At 42.8% G+C, this 23,018-nt stretch overlaps 1 protein-coding gene across 9 annotated transcripts in view; it reads right to left on the bottom strand.

Moving 5' to 3' along the window:
* The window catches only part of LOC128447914 (plasma membrane calcium-transporting ATPase 1), a 70,504-nt gene that overhangs the window by 19,572 nt on the left and 27,914 nt on the right, over positions 1-23,018 (bottom strand). For all 9 annotated transcript variants that reach the window (XM_053430340.1, XM_053430358.1, XM_053430393.1 and 6 more), the window contains 7 exons: positions 21,127-21,529; positions 11,530-11,727; positions 11,157-11,414; positions 10,666-10,791; positions 10,301-10,426; positions 7,098-7,133; positions 881-1,063 (listed from right to left, as the gene is read on the bottom strand). In XM_053430340.1, the coding sequence (XP_053286315.1) occupies positions 881-1,063; positions 7,098-7,133; positions 10,301-10,426; positions 10,666-10,791; positions 11,157-11,414; positions 11,530-11,727; positions 21,127-21,322 (1,123 nt within the window). In that variant the 5' untranslated portion in view covers positions 21,323-21,529. The remainder of the gene's footprint in view (positions 1-880; positions 1,064-7,097; positions 7,134-10,300; positions 10,427-10,665; positions 10,792-11,156; positions 11,415-11,529; positions 11,728-21,126; positions 21,530-23,018) is intronic.

The raw sequence follows: 23,018 nt of genomic DNA, 5'->3' as shown, positions 1-23,018 counted from the left end.
ATTTCTGTCCGTTTCTACTACAAGTTATTAAATTGTTGAAAAGGTAAAACTTTCATGCTCTTGGCAGAATTTATCCTTCAACATTTCACTTGATTGATTTGTGAATTCAACATTAGAATATATCAGGCTAATGAAACTTAGAGCTAATTGAGTGTTATTTGATCATATTTCATCAAATCACACAGAAAATAAATGTTTTTCTGCGTCATGTCTCCTGTCACTCACCCCCTCAAAGTGTTTTGGCCCAAATTCTATTTCTGTCCCGTAATGAGGGGCAGTTTATTACTGAAGCTGGTCCATGACTGTGCCCCCCCCCCCCACAGCGTCCTGAGAGCCCCTCAGTGTATTAAGGTCAATTGAAACAACACAGGAAATACCTTCAATTCCGGGATGAGCCAATAAAACATCCATCCAATAAAAGTGAGTGTGTTCTGACCCTCGGCCCCTCCTGAGCACTCTGGGTGCTTTTAAAGGAACAGGCCCACATTTATGGAAATGGCACAAAAACTGTCTCAACAAGCCACGACAAAGATGTAGACATCAGAGGCTGCTGTGAGAGTGATTATATTATAGTATGTCACATCATCGAGGGGGAAAAAGGCTCAGTATAAAGCAGATCAATGAGGGCGTGTCCAATGACTCTGCAAGATCATGATCAGGCCTCATTTTTAGATTTCACAGTGACCAGGCTCAGATTGTGTATTTGATCTTTGAGATGTTAGTATCTTGTCTTATTGATATGTATACTTATTGTTTATCAGAGTCTTTAGAACTAGTTCAAAGTTCCTCTCAAGTTTTCTCTTGGACACAGAGTCCATATGAAACATGTTTATCCTTTATGTCAGTACTCTGCATGTGCGTGTGTCTGTTTGCTCCTCACCAGCCTTCCCGATCTGTACGGCCAGTTTGGTCAGTTTTCCCTGCAGCACCGACTTCTCCTTCTTGGTCACGTTGACCTTCTTCACAGGTTTGACCTCCTCTTTCTCCTCCTTCTCCTCCGACTCGGCGGCCTCCTCGCTCTTCAGTGGCTGGATCTCCAGGGCGATGCCATCCTGCGTCTTGGCTGAAGGAGGAGGAGGGGTGTGGAGGGGATAAGGTGGTGGTTGAGGGGTCAAAGGAGGAGGAGGAGGAGGAGGGAGCAGGTTGTAAGAGGTAAATGAGGAAGGGGAAAGGTTGGTTAAAGAGAGAGATGAGAGAGGGAGTTATGGGACAGAGTGATGGATGGGATGAAGAGAATGGATGGTGAAAAAAAGGGGGAGGGTTGTATTTTTTTTTAGGAATGAAGATGGAGGAGAGAAATCGGGAGCATGAGATGAGGCAGGACGGTTTGACAGGTGAATGAATTAAATCAATAAAAGAATAAATTGTAAAACAAAAATAAGAAGGGAGGAGGGTTCAGGAGTGGTGTGGGGGTAAAGGGTAGAGAGGCAGAGAAAACGTTACGGATTCAGTCGGACGGAAGGTCGGAAAACGACCGGACGAGTTTTTCTGAGATCAGAGGAGACCCCCGACTCTTTCTCATTAACACGGTGACCCTTTGGCTGAATGCAGAGAGTAGCTAGCATGTCGTCATTTTTATGATCACAGAACATTCATGAGGAAGGTCCAGGTAGCTTTCAGAGAGAGTCACAGACAAGTTGGGAGCAGCAGGTCATAATGAAGAGCAGCAGACAGAACAGAGGACAGCAGATACAACAGAGAGGATTTAACAGGGGGCTGTCAATCACACACACACACACACACACACACACACACACACACACACACACACACACACACACACACACACACACACACACACACACACACACACACACACACACACACACACACACACACACACACACACACACACACACACACACACACACACACACACACACATCAGAGCTCAGCGTTTGGAGCGAGGCTCTGAAGTCTGACATGGCGTCGGCTCGGCAGCTCCGCTCATCATTTGCATGAACAAACAGTGTATTTACATTTCACTTCATCCGCTGTGATCCTGTTTGGACTGTAGTACTGTACACGCAGCTTTTTTTGGGGGGGGGGTTATGTTTGATGTCTGCTGAAGAGCTTACACTGCATTCAGCTGCACTACGCCCGTGCAGCGCTGTTTGTCATATTTGCATACAGAAAAGAAATGTAAGCAGGTGATGGATGGAAACAGAACCGATCTACACCTGGTCCGACACACTGAGGCTTGATGTGCGGTTTGTCCTCGTGAACAACTGAGCCGACAACGCTGAGTGAAGCTGGGATCTGGATTTTGTCTTCTGATTGTTCAATTAAATCGTTAAATATTGGAAATGTATGATTGGGCCATTGAATATATTTATACACACAAATACTAAAACGCCATCTATCAGCTAACTGTGCTGGTAACCATATCCACATCACTTCTGGAACCAACAATACCAACAGATCATGGACATAAAGCAGGTTTAGATTCCTGGATGACCAGTAACAAAGAGCGCCCAGGTTCTCCAAAAATCAAACCAGGCGATTTAAAAACATTCAAATTAAATTCAAAATCAATGGGGGAACATGAATGTGGGAAAACTTGTTCCTTTTGTCCTATTTCTATGATCCACTAGGTGTCAGATAATGAAGCCTTGTGGGTCAGTGAAGACGACTGATTCGATCAAATCTAGTCCGGTTTTCCGCCGGAGAAACTTTCACTGGAGGCGTCCGAAAGCAAAACAAGTCAATATTAATAAAACTGAGGGTTGTAATCTGCAGCGTTTGGGAGAGTAGAGCAGAACATTACATTCAGTCCTCTTCTGGGACGTCTCTGCAGCTGAAAGTTCAAATCTATTAAAACAACACTGGTCGAGCCTCGTGTAAGAAGCTGTCACACAAACAGAAGTGATTTGAAGGAGACTGATTTAGTTAAACACGACTAATCGTGTAGAGATGGTTTGTATTTCTCCACGGGGGAAAAACCCTCATAACAAATAGTCTGTAAGAAAATCATAATACAGGCTGATTGTGTGGATGCAATGAGAGTTACGGTGGTAGAAGAGTTTTCTGTAAGTTATTTTCAACATCTATTTTGAAACACAAGCATTTCTTTTAACTATAATTGTATTTGATTGTTTATATAACATTTTTCCATTTTTATTTATTTGGCATTTATTTGGCCTCGTTTGATTATTGCTTGACTTTTAAACTTTTTAATTGCTTTTGTCTTGTAAAGCACTCGTTTAAAAAAGTTCTGTATAATAAAGTTTATTTTTTAAGTGCTTATATTCATGATATCATACTTTATCATCATACCATTGTTTTTAACAAATGTGGAAGATACGTCTGCATTTTACATCGTTAATGTGGAAAAGTTTTCCGTGTTACTGAAAATGTTATTACTGTTTAATTGGAGTTTAAATGAGCTGATGGAGAAATGGAAACATGTCCCTGTTTTAAATGAGACTATTGTAATAAAGCTGATGCATTGTAATTAGAGAGCATAAAAACCTACTTGTTCTAATCATACTGGAGATTGTTGCTTGATTGCATTGTGAAGTAATTCAGTGTGGACTTGTCTATTTACTGGGGAGGTAGAGGGTTAACATAAGTTAGTATTAGAACAAGCATCATAAATCACATTTAAAGATGTTTCAGGGATCAGTGGGTATTGACAATGCAACTTAAAACAGTTCCCACTCTGGCTCCCTGTCTTGATGTGTGACATCATGTTAATGTAATGGAACGATGTTGTTCATTCTCTGCGACTTCCCCACCTCCCGTATTAGTCTGTATGAGAGAGAGAATGTTGAACTTCATGTCAAAGCCGCCGTGCTTCACTTGGCTCAATGACGTCCACAATAAAACTCGTCTCAGTGTTCACACTACAGCTCAATTTGTGCGTTTGTGTTCTAAGCTGATTTTTGCAGTATTAAGTTATTTACTCTTGGGACTTTTTGTGTCTCCACAGATGCAACAGAATGAGAAGACGATGAGCAGTTTAACACAAGTCTGTAAACTTGTACAAGCAAAGTTGATGGAATGAGATCTGAGAAAATGAAAACATTCTTGCACGAGGCTCAGTGTCTGTCAAATAAAAAGTGAAGACATTTCCTCCTGGCTCATTCTTGGTATTTTGTAGAAAACATCCACAGTGAGCTCGGGGACCTTCATGACGGTGGCACAAAATCAGAGAGTGCATCTTTTGATTTGCAGCCATGTTTTTTTTTTAAGACACTTTAATCCCAAACCACTCCTTCCTCAGAATGAAAATTAGCTCCCCAAATGAGTTTCTGAACATTACCACCTCAACGTGACATTTAGACATTCTGAATGTGGGGCTGAGTCGTGTCAAACCAGGAAGCTGTGGAGCTTTATGCACATGGTCTAGTCTGAAGACAAGCCACAACATAGAACTAACTGACACAGCTGTACATGAACAGGACTGAGACCCACTGACCAACCACAGAACTGTAAACAGGCGCAGCACTGAACCATGGGAGAACGCATGGCGGGCAGAGGGAAGAGGGTGTCTGACAATCAAAATAAAGAAAGCAAGTCAACGAACAGAGGACAAACTCAAAGGATCACCTCAACAAAGTAAAGCAGAAAAGAAAAGAAAGACCACAGCGATGCAGAACCACAACAGAGAGAGACAAGAGGAGGTAGTGGAGGCTGCAGAGCTGTGGAGGCTGCAGGAGACTTCAGCAAGACAGAAGAGGAACAGAGAAGGAGGGAGAGAGTCAAACAGTGATTACAAGACAACATGAAGTCCTGAGCAACACCCTGCAAAGAGGCAACAGTGAGAGAAATGAGAGGAATCAAAGGCCAAACATAAAAGAGGAAGAAATAAAAGAAACCGAGGATACATAAACAGACGACAGCCCACAGCCCACTAATACTGCAAGGGTGCAACTCCCACACACACTCAGAGCCTGGAAAACAGCCAAAAACATCACGGCACTGCACAGATCGGCTGGTTTTCCTCACTGGTGTCAACAGAAAGTCATTAGAGCAGAATAAATGTGAATTGAACAAATGTGGTGGGAAAAACTTATCATGTGACCAAATAAAATGACTTGAAAAGGACAAATGTGGTTTTATTGAGACACCTGCAGGACGTCTTTAGTAAAAGTAAGTGGATTGATCAGTGAATGTAAAGTTTAAATGTTGAAAAGATGGAGTGAGAGGCCTCTGTTCTACTCTGCTCCCAATTAATTCAGCGGATGATAGAATCCCAACAGCTGAGCTCAGATATCTGATGCAGACGCCTCCATCTTTTTCTTTTCCCTGTAGGTTGGAGCCACCACCTGCGCAGTAGCAACAGTCGAGTGGAGACACAGGATGAAAGTCCTAATGACATGCATTCGACCAATCATGAGTCAGTCTCACCTGTCAATCATAACACTTAGCCTGTTTCAAATCAAATCCAAACCTACCAGAAACATGGTTTCTAGTGGGAAGTGTTAAATTTAGTAACAGTTTTGAGGGCAAAATAAATATATTAAAGTATGTTTAACGCCAACTAAGGGACTTTAAAGGTGTGTAACTTGATTTTTAGACCACTAGGTGCAAAATAACTCCTCCAACAGCTCTAACAAGTTAAAAAAATTGCCTACTTCCACATTTAGTTATGACAAAGGTCCTTAATTCCCTAGGAGTCGTGTGGAGACAGCTGCAAACAGGTGATCTGTCAGAAAACCACAGCTACGAGCTAGAAGAGGCTCACAGTCTCATGGGAGCTGCAGAGTTGGTGAGGATGTGACTGAGGGTGTCTAGTTCGTGATGTGTTTTAGTGGAGGTCATCTGTGACTGCAGCTCCATCTGTGCATTATTTCTGTGTGCAAAACTGTGATGACCGTCCAAGAGCATTGAGAGTGTGTGTGTGTGTGTGTGTGTATGTGTACAGCAGATGCTCAAACCATGGGAGGTTGGGAGGAGGGGAACTCTGTGTGTTTGTGTATGCATGTGTGTGCTGACTTGAGACAGCTTGGAAAAGGACGTTGGACATGTGTTGGATCACATAGGACATTGAGGACGGTTGGCTGGTCAAGTTTGGAGGTTGGAGCAATGATATCATCCACACACACACACACAGACAAACGCATATCCATCAGATGGTTAATATTTAAAAGGCACTAAAATGAGCGCTCGATGTCAACACAGGGACACCTCAGAGGTCAGACCAGTGCGTGGAGTGACCCAGCACTGATGGACTTGTATTCGTGTCTCAGTTCTTACTGTGAAATCTGACATTTTGAGGACAGAGAACAAACAACAAACAGGTAACTCTTTGTAGAGAAACTATAAGCACTAAATAAATTATAGCAGAAACATGGACATTAAACCTCTCGACACTGGGTTTTACTCATTAGCTCACGTTTACGTCTCATCTAAGTAGCCAACCTGATCCAGATAACAAGCAACTGGTGAAACTAGTTATCTAGCTTCTCCACGTATTTAACTCTAAACATCCTGCAGCTATCTGACTCACCAATGATTGTTTTCATTCCCTGATTTATGATAAATTAATTGTGATTAGTCTGTGATTTTATTTTTTGAATAATTATTAACTCTATAAAACAGAAATAAGATAAAGACCCTTATGATTCATCAATGATTTCAGTGCCTAGGTTGTGTGCTCGTCACCATCAGCTCATCTAATTAGCTTAGAGAGCTAATGAGTAAAACAGAGTGCAGGAGGTTATTACACATTAATGTGATACAACAACATATGCGTTTGTTCTCTAAAAGCAAATCATTCATTGATTGATCAACCCCTACAAATTATAATTCATGTTCTTGCAAAAAAAAAAAAAAATCTCCTATGTTCAAATTGTCTCATCCTGCATTTAGAACCGAGTCAGAAATATAAGTCCAGTCATCCATGATGATTGCGGACGATGTGATTGGCCGTCAAAGACTTGACGGTTGAGAGTTGCACCCTTTGACAGGTAAAGCAAGGCGAGAGAACGTCCCCCTTTTTACAGCAGAGAGAGAGAAAGAGAGAGAGAGAGAGAGAGAAAGAGATGGACGAGACACTCCCCTCCTGCCGCTGGGTGGAGGGTGAGGAGGAGGGTGAGTAACAGGGAGGACGGAGGGACAGAGAGGGACAGATGGATGAATGGAGGGGTTACCTTTGTTGCGATTTTCGGGGGGTCCTTGTTTTTTACCTGTTCGGACAGAGAGAGAGGGCGGAATGCTGATAAGATGGTTCAAAGGAAAAATAAGATCAAATCAAACTGAGGGAAAACACAAAGGTTCAAACTGATAGAAACCCACAGGTGTGTGTGTGTGTGTGTGTGTGTTGTGTGTGTGTGTGTTGTGGGCAGGAATGGACCAATCAGAGGAGAGAGACACATGACTCCTGCTGTGGAGAACCAACGGCCGCCATTTTGACGGCCGAACTAATCAAGGGATCAGTACATCACACATATCAATAGAATGTGACAATAATGTGAATATATACTTTATTATATATGTTTATATAATGATATAAATTAGAGCCCAATTTAAATATTGGTTAATAATTGGTAATAATATGCTGTTATGTTTGCCGAAATTGAAATATTTTATTTTACAGAATTCAAAAAGGTTTGCATTTATTTTGGCAGTTTATTTATAAAAAATTATGTTTTATGTCTGGTTGTTTGTGTGTTTTCTTTTTATTCATAGTTATTTATAATAAACATTTATGGTTAACTTAAGCCTAGATGCCATTTTCAAATAGATAAATTGGCCATTATATAGATATCAGACCTTTTTTACTCTTAATATTGGTGGTATCCTCCAAAAGTACACATCAGTCGAATGTTCTATTAATAATTACCTCGTGTTTCTGTTTGGTTTTCACTTGTGTTTTTCCACAGTGACCGATGGATACTGATATTTTTCTCCTCTGCACAGATGTGGACATTATGTCATTTTTACATATTTTGATGTGGATCTGAACATCTGTTATTGATCTTTGTCAGCTGTAGGTAACGCCTTGCAATCTAATATTGATCAAACATGTGACTGTGTGTGTGTGTGTGTGTGTGTGTTGAAGTGTTTCTTCATGAGGACATTAACTTCCTGCTGCTCTATAGTGCACTGCTTTATTTGTGAAAGGTGGATCGGCAAGGTCAAATCCAACACACACACACACACACGCACAGCTCTTTATTATTCAGCCGGTGTGTTGGAAGTGATTACTGAGACTGAACTGCTGCAAGTGTGTGTGTGCGTGCGTGTGTTTGCACATATCGAGTGAAGCCAGATAACCAGTGGGTGTGACTGGAAATGAATGAATGCATGGGTGTGTGAGTGCCGAAGTGTGACTATAGAATCTGCTGTCACACAAGAGACACACAACGGAGCCTGTGTGAATGTGTGTGTGTGTGTGTGTGTGTGTGCACTTGTATTTTGTGAGACCCTGTTAAAGTGTCAGATTCAGAGGGTGTGGACACTTCTGGGAAATGAGGCCGGTTTTGGAAAATGAAGACAATGTTGGAAAGTGTTTTGGGGCCATTTTGTCCAAATGTTACTTCTGATGTTTCAGGTTTGATATTTGATTTATGGTTTAGATTAGTTCTACATTAGGCTACGACAATGAGACTAGGGAATGTATTATGTCAATGAGGAATGAAGTGAAACAGTACAGTGTGGGAGATGCTAATCTAAATACAGTCTTAATTTCAGATGAGTGTGAAATCTTTGTACCTTGTGGTTTTCCTAAAGAGGATTTGTTTTGATTTGTTTTTTTAAATCAGTGACCTGAGGCCGAAACGTCAACGTGAGCGTCTCTCTCCACTGAGCTGGTACATTCAGCCAGTTCACAATGAATGCCTGACAAACTCAAAACTTCAGCAAATAAAACAAATGATCAGACAAAAAACAAACTAAAGAAAAAAGACATGAGTAAAAGGGGGTTAGCGTGATCACAAGCAAATCAAAAGCAATAGAGACCGACTGCAGAAGCCTGTTGGTTTACACCAAACTGCTCTGTGACAGTACGAGCATCATCTGCACTCTGGCTTTTGGAGGGTTCCACTTAAAAACCAGCCGTTTTGTTAACAGGGGGAAGGTTGCGTTTCACATTTTAACCAACATTACATCCGTGTCAAATCAGAAACTCAGGGTAATGGCCAGAAACTACCACGAATAAAGGAGACCAGGATGTAGTATTCATTTGTTTAAGGTCTGCGTGGAAAATGTTCAAACTGTGGGCTGAGGGAAATATGATGCCTTCATCGGCAAGTGTACACATTTCAAAAGATGGCAACTGCCACCTGTCAAGCTTCAGAGGCCTCGTTAACCAACACACACCAGTGGCACTGGAGAACCTTCGCATCCCATTCACTTTCAATTTGTGCAAGTGAGGAGGCGAATAAAGCATTTGCTTGGTGAAGCGAATCTGCAGCGTGGCTTCGCCTGTTAAACTTTGGTGAAAATCCATCTGCATTCCTGTGTGTGGACCTGGGCCCCAACTCTTATTCAGGTAAAGATGGGAGATTTACCATCAAGATCCATGGATAGTTTTTGAAACGATTATTTCAGAAAGAAAAATCGTATCCATCCATATATCAGTCTATCTATTCATTTATCCATATATCTATATCTATCTCTCCTCAACCTATTCTTAAAAATGCTCTGTAGGCTGGGACAGATTTATTAAATCTTTGAAAGCTGATGATTAATGTCAAAGATGAGTTCATATACTATCTACACAGTTCAGTATAACAAAAACAAATGCATGATTGAATCTCTCTCAGACACAGCTTGACAGCTGACAGATCTGCCATGCCTTGATATGGTTGCTAAAGTGTGTTGGTGAAGTCCACTTGTGAACTTGTTGCCGGTGAACACATCACATCCCTTTTCAGCCATGTTCTAATCCCACATCCGTTGTGTTTAGTTGTTGTTCAGCTCACAGATCACAGTGTGAAGCAACATCCTCACCACAGGTCCCCTCATCCGTGGTCTCATTTATTCACTAACATTTCTCTCATGTTCCGATTGAAGCTGAATAGAGTTCAGTAACGCTACAGTTAGACCCTTCACACAGCTCTGCTGTTGTCAGCCCAGACTGGATGAAGTCTACCTGCTGACAGAGCCAGCGAGTGTGACACGAGAAACTTCAAAAAACAACAACACCTGATAAGAATGTGCAAATATCTCCGATCTGCACCGTTCAAACAGTAGAGTCGAAATATTCAGAGACCGTCACAGATCGTCTTTCTTGTCAAACTTCCCTCTAAACACTTCACACGATTACTGTCATCGAACGACCTTTGACTCTTCAACAGAAGTTGTGTTTTCCTCTCAGAGGTGTTGTCACAGGTTTCGCCTCATGTCTTACTTTTCTTGACCTTCTTCACTTCGTCGTGCTCGCTGGCTCCCAGGAGAGTAAAGATGATGCCGGTTTGAGAGTTGAGGCCGACGGCTGACACCACCATCCTGCCGGATCCTTCCATCACGTGGGTTCCTGAGGAAAGATAGAAAAAAAACTACAAGTCACAACAGACACCGGGTTTTAAGTTAAATAAGAAGTTTGTTGGTGTGATCGTAATTTAAACGTTCTGTTTATTAAAGTTTGAACCAGGAAGCTTTCTATATTTAACTCTGAGCCTAATAACTTTGAAAAGCTTTGAGGTCAGTAGGTCAGCTCGTACTTTTGATCATCGACTTTCCTCACTTGTCATGGAACTGTGAACAGGCACTCACCGGACAGCAGCATGGGGTCCTTCTCCAGAGATTTGCGGACCTGGTCGGATTCTCCGGTCAGAGAGCTTTCGTCAATCTTCAAGTCATTTCCTTGGATCAGGATCCCATCAGCAGGCAGAAGGTCACCTGCAAGTTCAGAGGTTAGAGGTCAGAGGGTCTCACACACATCATCCCTGAAACGTGAAGTGAATCACTTTCATGTTCTTGAAGATCTTGATCAGCTTCACGTTATATGGTCAACTGGAAAATGCTGTGTAGTTTCTTTAGTGTAGTGTTTGTCGCCTGGGTGTGTTTCAGTTTTTTTTTTCTAGAACCTTAATGTGACAGCATATAAGGATCTTTTTCACGAATTTGAACCCTGACCCCTCAACCCCATTCAACACATTTGGGATTAACTGGAACGCCAAATGAGGTGAATAGAGTTTGTGTCCAAAGAGGCTATAATTGATGTCACAGGTTTGATGTTCAGTGTGACGTGTGCGTCCTCGTACCGTATTTGATCTGAGCGATGTCTCCCACCACCAGTTCGGCCACGGGGATCTGGATGACCTGGCCTTTGCGGATGACCGTGAACTTTTGTTCCTGCTCGATGCGACTCTGCAGCCCGCGGAACTGCTTCTCCTTGGACCAGTCGTTGAAGGCCGTCACCAGCACCACGATGATGACCGAGAACAGGATGGCAGCACCTTCGATCCAGCCGGCCTGGGACTCGCCCTCGTCCTCCACGCCTCCTGCTACCTGGCCGCATGCTGTCGAGGGTTCATGACATGTTCAACAGGAGGGATTTTTAGTAAAGGGTCCCAAAGGATATCTACAGCCCTGTCTTTGATTAAATGTTTCAGAGAGAAGCTTAACCGCACTGACCTTCATTGTCGCCCCCTGGTGGATGGTAGAAGGACAGGCCAAGTGAGATGATGGCAGCGATTTCCAGGATGATAAGCGTGACGTCTTGCAGAGCCTCCCACACCAGCGCCAGAAACGACTTGGCCTTCTTGGGGGGGATGAAATTTTTGCCAAACGACGTGTGACGTTTCTCCAGATCCACGGGGTTACCAGACAGACCTGCAGACACACAACCAGGTTCATGTTCACATCACTGCAGAAAACCTGTCAAGAAGAAGGAACTCACCAGGGGGGTTGGTAAATTAAACAAAAGTAAAATACTTAACATTTCAGCTCGTTGAATGTAACTCTGCACCAAAGATTGTCTTTTTTTAACCTCCTCAAACATGTGTTTCCAACTTTGAGGCGTTTGTGTGAACTGATCAGGTCCCATGGTTTTTACAATAACCATCAAAAGCAAGAGTTAAAACCAGAAGTGGAACAAACAAAGAACTGGGCTACTTAAGATCATTAGGGATTTACAGCCGATCTTTAACTGATGATACTTTTATGAGCGTGTATGTTCTCATGTGAACTACAAACATAGTGAGGACAGAAGATGCACCCCAGTGATAACAACTTTTACGAGCTGTAGTTTAGCAACATGACCTACTTTGGTTGCAGGGAGAGAACAAGCTTTTTCCATATACTGTTTTATTTTGTGAATCCCCACAACGGGTTTGTCCTGCCCGGAAAAATTAAGCATTTGTCTATTTTATCATTTCCTGCTTTGTGTCCAGAGATTTGGTTTGTTAAAAAAAAACTGGGATTCAAACCGGAAACTGTTTTCTCTGAAGCTAACCACTGCATCCTGCTGCCCTCCAATCTGATTTTAAACATATAAATAAATAAAAAGTTGCCTGGTTTTCTAATGCCCATTTGTTGTATCTAGAGATAGTTTCCAAACATTTTTGACTTCTGACCCCTCCTCCATTTGTCTGTTTGCAAATCAGCTTAACCAATGAGAAAACATTTTATTTGTAATAACTTTTATAGGCTGCCGAGTGCAAATGATAATCCACAGGATAATAAATTAAATACTAGAGAAAAGCCTGAAGAATAAGATTTAACTTAAGATACCAGAGGAATGTTTTCTCTGGATTCCTGTGAATCATCTCGGAACCCTTCAGGTTTAACCCGTGGCCCCTAGCGTGTGTCCCCGCCCTATGTTGGGGACAACAAGTGTGTGTTTGTGTCTGTTGTAATCATGGCAGCCCGAGCTGATCTGAACCCACCCCTGCTGTACAAACAATCTGCTGCTCCACCAGAGCCAAACTGCTCCGTGTCAGTAAAACACCACCTAATCGGAGACACCCGGCCTGAATCAGCTGCTTCACACGGAGCTAATGAAGAATCAACACAAAAGTAGTTTTTAAATAGATCAATCAAAAGGTAGAAATAATTATTAGCTGCAGCCCCTACATTCTGAAAACCAATAATCAATCAAAATCAATAAAAGTGGATTAAGATAAGGTTTGAATAAATAAAACTGTGCTCTGAAGTTTAGCATCATCCTCGCCTCCAGGCCTCGTCAGATATCAGTCACAAGACGGCTACAACGAACCGATTCATTTGGTTCATTAACAAAAAATGCCTGATGTTTCCTGTCCTGAAAGATCTCTCACAATTCTCTGTTTGTCGAGGACCAAACGATATCTATGAGATTCTGATTCCAGAGCTGTGACTGTCTCTTTCCAGCAGTGACTCATTTCCAACCCTTCATTCAATCTCCATATAAAGATAATACAACTAGAAAGAGTTCTCATTCAAATCTGATGTTTAAATTTAGGGTGGAGCATCTACATCTTTTTATTAGGACACCATCTCCAGCTTATTTATTGTGCCATATCCACTAATGAGGTGAAATGAGCAGGAATCCTTAACTTTAACTCCACTAAACTAGAAGTTTATTTGCAGCTGCACGGAGACGAGTCTGAATGAAGTTAGGTTTGAAGCGCTCGGCCTCGTCCCTGATGTTTCTCGGTAATTTGGTGTTTTTCCAGTGAAAACCTGAGAATCTGTGAGTTGCTCTGCGCGGCTGAGTGGGCAGAAACATGGCAGCTGTGGACTCTTGGTGGAGTTGGGAGATGTGCAGTGCAACGTGCTCTGAATTTCAACACCCTCGCACTGCCAGGATCTCTCAGGGAGGACGACTCTGTGAGTCGGCACCAACAAGCGCTCAGGCACGTTTCTGTCTGTATATGTTTTAATAATGGCCTCTTATTCAATCTCTGACTATTCTCTGCAGACAGGCTGAATGGAGAGATCCACTCCCCCTGCTCTTTATCGGGACCTCTTTCCATCCGTCTCTTGTCTTGGCACATTACACTGTATTTTCTGACCATTTTGAGGATTCATCTACTTTCAGATGCACACAGATCTACTAAATTCCTCTCCATTAATGTCACATGACTGTAACTTGGTGGCTTCCACGGCAGAATTATTCAGCGATTTAAACGTTAGCCTGACTGAGATGAGGGATGATATTATGCAGATGAGGGGATGAGAGATGAGAGGAGGCCGGCTGAAGTGAAGGAAGAGGAAACGATGAGAGCAGAGGAAGAAGCGTGAGGGGGAGTGAGATGAGTTTGGAGGTTTAAAATGAGATTGAGATGAGGTGAAATAAGATTAGGCAACGTGAGATTACAGGACGCAAGAGAAATGAGATGAGTCATGAGATGGTCACAGGTCTAAATGGTGGATGAATTGCATTTATATTGTGTATATCTTAAAGACCACACAGAGCACTTTACAGTACAAGTCCCATTCACCAAGTCATGTAATCATTCATCCATACAGTGCAATCTATACATTAAAACTTTGTCCATCACACATCGTCATCAGAGGCAATATGGGATTTAGTATCTTGCCCGAGGAATGAGGAAGCCAGGGATCGAACCACCGAACTTAGTGGGTGACCCATTCTACCCACTGGGTCAAAGCTGCCTCACTGGTGTGTGGCGGCATAAACAGGAAGCAGATTAGCAGACAATTCTACTAATTAGAAGAGTAAGAGTAAAAATAAAACTAAGACCAGGTTTCCAGGTTGTTTCTCAGCTTGGAGTGAGAATAATAATAATAATCGGTCAATTATCAAAAGCAGACGTTTCATTTTCTCTCAATCAGCTCGTGGTTTCAGCTCTGGAGCTCTGCTGGTTACTGTGTCCCTCAAACTGACACGTACAGTGAGGGTTAATGGGGACAAGGAGTATTTCCCCCTGGGGCTCCACAGAAGACGCTCCAGTCATGGGTGAGAGGAGATAAGACAAGGTGAGATGAGGCAGGATAAAGTGAGAGGAGGTGACATGAGAAGAGATCTAGAGATGTGCAATGAGGTATGGTGTTGTGAGAAAAGTGATGAGATGAGGCCGAAGAAGAAGAAATGAGACACGGTGACATAAGATGCAGGGGAGTTGAGTATTTAACCCTAAATTAAAAGCTTGAATTAACATATTAGAAGATTACATTCCACCACAGGAACATAACTCGGCTCATTTCCTGAGTGTACAGCTTCCCAACATGTCTGCCTGAGCGTCTCTGTGGTTCGGAGCTGGAGAAGAAGAAGAAGAAGAAGAAGAAGAAGAAGAAGAAGAAACAGCTTCGTGATGAGCTGCTGCACAAACAGAGATTTTAAAAATAAACCGGTTGTCAAAATTCTTCATCAGCCATGTTTCATCACACCGTGGTTCGGTTCAAAGTTTTGTTTGATCATTTAGAAGTCAGTGTCTGATGCTGAAAGCTTTGCCGGCTGCTTGATCGATACGAGTCTGTTTTTTGTCGTGATAGTGACAGCGGGTTTCATCTGGTGTCTGGCATCATTCCGCCGAATCCCCGCGGAGCCGAGCAGAGCCGCCCGCACCCCCGCCTGTCACAGCTGTTTATGGATTTCGACTTCCTGCAGAAAATGGACTTCATCGGTCCAAGAAGAGGTCTCTTCCAATTTACAGCCTCATCAGCCAACGTGCAGCTTCATCGTTTCTCACTTTCATTCATTCTGGCTCTGTCAGATTAAACTACGGCAGCTTGTATTAATGTCTGCTCTCATTGTCTGGACTTTTTAATGTCCACTACACAGACCGGTTTCATTCATCATCTCTGCAGGTCACACACCAGCTCCATCTTTGTCTGCAATTTTTCCTTTTGCCCCCCCGCGGTGCTTTACTCTCTCACTGCTGTCCCCCGGCTGGACCAACTGTCCCCGACTGTACCACAGACAGAAGGGAAGCTCAGGTCATGCTGCAGTTTCAGCTGCTTGAAGCAAAAAAGTGTAACTGAAACTGTTCTGCCATCCTGGATATGAATTCTGTCCATGACATTTCAGCCCATTTTTAACATCAAATATCTGATAAAAACCAAACATCCGTGTGATAAGAACTCTAAAATGACAAGAAACATCGTTGAGACACATTTATTTGACATGTACTTCTATTATTTTTAAAGCTTGGCCTTCAAATGACATGGACGAGGCGGATGATGACTCATACGAGTAAAACATTTCAGGACATTGATAAAGTGCCAAGTATATATTTTATTAAAAAGGCAACGGCTCAACTCCAACATATCAAACCCTTGTGACAAAGAAATGTGAAGATATATATTTACAGCATAATATATCAACTTCCTCCACTAAGTGTTCTCTGCCGTTTTCTCTCAGAATAAAAAGAAGTGGATCTGAGGTCTGAATATATTTTTATTAATGTGTGACATATGACCATGTGCACAGTTGCCACGGTAACACCTACAGACCTGTCCTCTCAGCTGCCCCCCCCCCCCCCCCCCCCCCTTTATGAAAACCCTGTAAGCTAACAAGCATCTTAATTATTATCACACACGTTTCTTCTGCTGCAACTTTCTATGATTTGGCGAGCAGCGGAAAATCTACATCTACAGAATTACAGAAGTTTTTTTTTAATAATAATATAAATGCATGGCATGTCAATGTAACTTAATGATAACCAGGAGCAGCTTCCAGTTTTGTTCCTTTGGTCTTTCTCCACAAAAGCTCTTTCACCGTGCTTATAAACACATGAAGATGCGTGACTTACTATCACGTGACAGTACATAGTGACGGCACGTATACATACATGTGCCTGAGAGCCAGCTTAATGTTTACTCATCCAGATGGTTCCAAAAGTCTTTGAGGATTCTGGAAATACCTCTAAGAGCTATTAAATGACCTTCTGGGTTTTTCAAAGATCACTGGACATTTATTTTTCAGAAAACCAGATGCTCGGCCGTGTAACTCCGATGTGATATTAATACAGGAGAGGCACGAACTGGGGCTATAGCATACACCACGGGCCAGAGTAAACAGTGCTGAAGTGCATCAGGGATTTTCAAGGATATCGCCAAACACCATTTCCGCTTTATAATAAAAAATAAAATACATAGTTCTCCAAGTTTGTAGCTTCATCATCGTCCTTTTGCTGTCAGCATTAAGTGTTTAGTAGCCTCTTAATATATACGCACATGCAACCTATTTAAGTGACTAAATAAAGACACTTTATCCTCTGCCCATAACAGCATCTGACATGATTCACTTTTGATTAAGTTTCATATTTAAACGTAATATAATGCCGGAGGATTTTTATTGTTTTGTTGTGTAGGAAAATACACAAGAAAATCCAATTTAACAGAAGAAATTAATTAACAGGCTAACAAAGATCCTGTTCTATGTTTAGTCTCCACAGACCAGAGTCTGCAGGAAATAAACCGGCCATTAAACAGACACTCACATCCTCTGCAGCAGAATGACGCAATGAAGGAGTTTTATGAATCTTCAGACTCGTCACGCCACTGAAACAAAAAGAGCGTCTTCTTCTTTTGGATTTCAGATCTTTTTAAAGTTGGGACAAAGAAGTTAAAGCAACATGATGCCTTTAGATACCAGCTACTTTTAGTTTATTACGGAAGATGTGACAGGATGAAAAACCTGATAAAGATGTATAGAGCATTGCATGTCTCGGTTATCACTCGGAAGAGCATTCTGCTTCGACTGGCACAGACGTGGATGACCTGAGGCTCTTTGTGTTAGTGTGTGTGTGTGTGTGTCAGTGTGTGTGTCTGCGTGCATGCGTTCATTACAGTGAATAGGACTCGGGTCACGCAGAGAGCTGAATCTCAGATTGGTCACTGACTTCTCACACCACAGAGCTCAGAAAGATCTGACACGGCATCAGGCCGAGGAAAAACTCAGAACCTACACTTGGACCAATGCTGTGTGTATGTGTGTCTGTGTGTGTGTGTGTTTGTGCGTGCGTGTGTGTGTCTGCAGAAAATATCTTGGATAAATAAACCTCACACAGACTTTTTACTGATAAATACAAATAATAAATAGCTAAAGAAAAGAGTCAGTTATGTCTAAATCATAAAACATAAAACAGATCAGTTTGATCTGATCACATGTTTTCTGTTGATCTCATCTGAAGAGCAGATGTAAGAGAAAGAGCACAAGCTGTTTGTGTTTGAAATCTGCATAAAGCTGAACATCTGATCATCAGCTGATGATACAGTCAGTTGCTGTTTAAACCCATTTGTTATTCATCAGAATCTAAGCCCTGGGGGTTTATTTAAAGAGACTCTTTCCATGAAGACACCAAAGTAAAACACTACAGAGACAAAGAGAAACCATCTCGTCTGCTTCTCACCTGAGTGCTGACAGAACGTGCTGAGGTTCATTAGCATTTTCCTTAAAATAGCCGTTTATTTTTAGGTTTAAATGCGTTTCTTTGTGACCCAGGTCCTGTTTCAATAAAGTTTTCAACTGTGTCTCGTGAAGCTGAGAGTCCTCTCAGCACGAAATACACTCAGATTTTGTAATATGATGAGAAGGACGATCAATGACCTCCAGAGAGGCCACTGACTGATTCATCAATACACATTAACCAGCAGGATACAGAGCAGCAGCTGAGCCTTGATTGTGTGTCTGTATGTGTGTGTGTATCACTAACAATGCCAGTCTTCTCTGTGTCCAATCAGCAGCTGATTTTGCAGCTGAAAGTAAAAGCAGCTGAAGAAGAAACATCTCATTATCACAGTCAGAGCAGTGATGTGATACACAAACAGAGTTAAATATAACTGTGTCTCTGACTGCACACACCATGACTCTGTTACTGAGAGCATCAGTCGAGCTTAGTGTTGAACTGCACACGAGCCGAGTCAGTTTCAGTTCAGCATTAAAAAACACCTGCAGGTTTTCCTTCTGCCACCGGGAAACAGAACTGATCTGTGGATGTGAAGTTGTGTTTTTCAACACATCAGTCTGAACTATTGAACATTCTTGGAATATGGTTCAGTAGTTGCTGCTTAATCCTGTTGACAAACCAGCAAACTAACTAACAAACACACAAACAGGGGTGTCAACATAACGGCCTTGGCGAAAGCTTTGTTGCACTGCAAGCTGAGACACCAGTTCTTCTTCCGTTGTGCGTTGATTGTATGTGTTTTGTATTGTTAGTCCTGTTCTACTCATTCTGCTGACATGGTGTAGATGCAGCATTTAGTCAGAATATCTTGGCCTGTGCTGCTCCAGCTTTATCAGAGCGCTGCTTTATGGACGTGACAGACTGAATCCCTGGAGGACTACACTGGTGCACACAAATGAGAATAAGCAGCAATACTAGACAGAAATCTGTATCTGGATTGACACTGGTCCAACCTAGTTAACTGTAACAGTCAATCACTGTGTGTGTGTTTGTTGAGCCTCAATCTTCCATTTAGGCTTCCCCAATTGTTTTCTCCCTGTCGCTCTCTCCCTGTCGCTCTCTCCCTTTCTCTCTCTCTCTCCCTCTCTCTCCCTCTCTCTCCCTCAGCAGAGAAAATATAATTACACTTTCTTCATTAAAGTGAGTAATTTCTTGCGTGGAGGACGCGACTACAGCTGTCCTCTGATTACTAAATGGAACAGAGCAATGATCTATGGAGCTATTAGGGGAACGGGCTGGAACTAATTTCAATCCTGGAATGGACCGATGGCTGCGAACACACACACACACACACACATATACACACACACATGCACACCCACACACACACAGCGGGACCAAACAATGAGACAGGGAGAGAGAAACAACAAACAGCAGCTTGTCAGCCATTTTCTGGCCTCGTATGAAGCTCTGACTGAAATCCAACCTGATTATCTCTCACCACAGAAGAAGAAGTGAATCCACCAGAGATGTTGTCTGTTTCTATGAATTTATGTTCCAGGACTGACACATATGTTTGTTCTGGTTAGATCCCAGGTCTTATCTGACAGGTCAACCTGTTCAGTAGTTCAGTGACTAATTTAGGTTAACTGTACAAATATCCATCCACTGTTTCTACCACTCGTCCTGTGAGGGTCGTGGCGAGGCTGGAGTTACTCCTAACAGACATTGGGCGAGAGGTGGGGTCCACCCTGGACAGGTCGCCGGCGTATCACAGGGCTTGACATTCAGAAACAACCAACAGGCAATTATAATCTCCAATTAGCCTAAAGGGAATCAAGTAGGACTACGTGGAACGCCAGGCTGACGCACACTCTCCTTTTAGTGTGAGTGGAATCATGGGCGTGTATGTGTCAATAGAACAAGTATGCAAATGTCTTTCTGTGGGAGGAGGCTGGAGAATAACCCACACAGACACAGGAGAGCAGGAATACCTTGCACAGAGAGAGAACCAACAACCTGCCTGCTGTGAGCAAACAGTGCACCACCATGCTATTTATCTTGCTACAATTTTTGTCATCAGGCCCAACTTAAGAGTGTTGGGGTGCGTAGAAATGAAGGTGAAGAAACAATCAACTTTCCCTAATTCCACTGCTGTCAGGTGAACAGTTCGGTCACTGTACGTTCAGGAGTTCAAATCTGATTTAATCAACGAGACAGGAGGCTCATGAGATCAGATATGATTGCAGCATCTTCATCTGTTTATTCTGTACACGAGTGACACAGATCTAGAATAGATCGAATACCAAGAAGCAGCTTTTACCACAGTGACCACTAGGGGTAGTTGGTAAATCAGCACTGACCATGACTCCGCAGAGTGAGTTTGAATCTGCAGCTGATTGACAGATGATTTAAATCTTCCACATTAATGCTGATTAATATCTTGATTGAATTCATTATCATTCAAAGCAGCGGTTCCATGTCGCCAGGCTGCAGAAACTTTGCTAATGGGCCAATGTTCCAGCAAAAAATAAATAGACGTGAATAATAATTTAACAACCATCATAGGCTGAGGTTATGGTAATCACCTTGAACTGTCTCTGCTGTTTCTTTGATTTTGGCCACTCCCTATTGCCCTCACAACAACTGGAGTCTTGTGTCCCCACTCTTCGTTCATTTCATCCATATTTGGCCACGTTTGTTATCATTATCAGAAACTGTGGGACTCTGCGCTGCCCTCTAGTGAATGCATTGATTAACAACCCTGCTAACATAAAAGGTATGTTGGCAGGGACATTGTACGAAACATAAATGAGCCTTAAACATTTGAAATTTGAAATCTGGGTTGCTCCAGATGAGTTCTTCCCTGAGGAAATGCAACAGTTTAAATTCTCATTACACTTTAACCTGTTCTGCTGCGTTGGACGCGTCTTACCTTCTATCGGTGATGTTTTCAGGCGGCGGCAGATGCCCTGCACGTCCCCGTACGTGTCCTGAATCAAGGTGACGGCCTCGCCGCTCCGCAGCTCCATCAGGTCCCTCAGATCCGTCACGGCCATCCCAAAGTCCCCGTCATGGTTGCCCTCTGCAACCGAATTCCCCGGAGGGTGATCCGCCGTGTTGTTGGCCATATTGGTCCTCTTCACAGAAGCGTAGTTGTGTTGTTGTAGTTGTTGCTGCTCCTCTGAGTGTCTTTTGTCAAACCGATCTCAGCGTCAGTTTGGGCCGTCAGTTCACCGAGAATTGTGGGTAGTGTAGTTCTCAGCGAGGTTAACTCCTGACCTGGACGTGCATGCTCCTCTGGGTTACCACTGAAACTGGGTGGTCAACATGTTCCTCTGGAGAAAAACAGAGACAGGAAAAGAGATTGTTATAATCCGGAGTCGGACAGGAAGCAGTTGGAGGGCGAAGCGGACAAACGTCATCACCAGCCGACAGATCAGTGCCTGGGATTTTTTTTTTACTAATAAATAGCACAGAGACCAACTGGGCCAATTAGACAAGAGCTTCTCATCCGACATCGTTAAAGGAGAAACCCTGAGCCACCGAGGTCGTTAGGATGTAAACTGATTATTGGTTTGTGCCGCCCCTCGGAGACACATCATCACATCTGCTCTCCTTGAACTGTCCGCCCTGAGTCTATGACAGAAACAGGAACAACAGTACGACTTCTTTATTCAGAAAGCTAACATTGTGACTACTCTCCTGTATATGGATGAGTCACCTCTGCATCAACCTACAGTGCCTCAGTAACACCGGGGGGGGGAAGCAGAATTAGGCAACAAATTGTATTATAGTGATCGAAGGTTAAAAATCGTGATCAAGATTTAAAATAGTAAGAATGAAACTGGATTCACTTTGTCCTGTTGGCGAAGAATCAGGAACAGGACATGGCAGCTCTCCAGTTTGTGCGAGTGTGTGTGTGTGTGTGTGTGTGTGTGTGTGTGCGGCCAAAGTGTGGCATTCCAGCCCATCATCACCGATTATGTAAGTGCACATCAAAGGCTGTCCTGTTTTTCACCGTTAAGTGTTGTGTTGTGGACACACACCCACACACACACACATACAGTAACACACAGTGATGGTGCTACATGTGTGCTCTCCTGAGTGTTGGTTTGTGACTGCAGGTGACACAGGTGACTGCCTCGGTCAGTGGTTCTCACACTGGGGGAAGCACTGAGCCAGTTTAAGAGCAGAGTCTGAGGCTCTTTGCAGATACAGAGTATGTTTTATTGTGTTTCCCCCAGGGCCTAAGCAATATATTGATGTATTTATATATAGTAAAACCTTTGTTATACAGCTGATGATGAAAATGATATTGTTTTATTGCCCAGGTCGGTACATTTCTTACCAAACTATGAAAACTCTGCATTTCAAGAGTTGCAAATGATTCAACAAACACGGTCATGTTGACATAGAGTAAAATCACCGGTGCTCATCAAGGTCATTCAAATATATAGGTTCATACTGCACACGTCCTTGTGTGGAAGTCTGTGGAGCCGGGCTAGTTTTCTAATATCCACACCGATGGAGACTCATCATTCACAGGAGTTTGAGTTCAAGTGCAGTTCTAACTACATGCATGCTCCGGCCTGGGAGCTCCGACTTTGTACATTACAGGAGCTGCAGTCAATGATTCAGATTTACCTCCACCACACTAATACCACCGGAGGCTCTACCTCAAACGCGGCATGTAGCGAGCTGTAGGTGCAGAGTGATTCTCTGGCCTGGGGACGTCCCTGAGCAGCTCCTGCCTCGCACATCCACAGCCGCGTCTAATCTTTCGTCTCATGTAGCACAAGGGAAGCTCTCCATCCGCTTCTCAGT

This window comes from Pleuronectes platessa, chromosome 2 (assembly GCF_947347685.1).
Source record: "Pleuronectes platessa chromosome 2, fPlePla1.1, whole genome shotgun sequence".
NCBI classification, from domain to species: Eukaryota; Metazoa; Chordata; class Actinopteri; order Pleuronectiformes; family Pleuronectidae; genus Pleuronectes; species Pleuronectes platessa.
The sequence above is the reverse complement of the archived record's forward strand: the minus strand, read 5'-3'. Positions and strand labels throughout refer to the sequence as shown.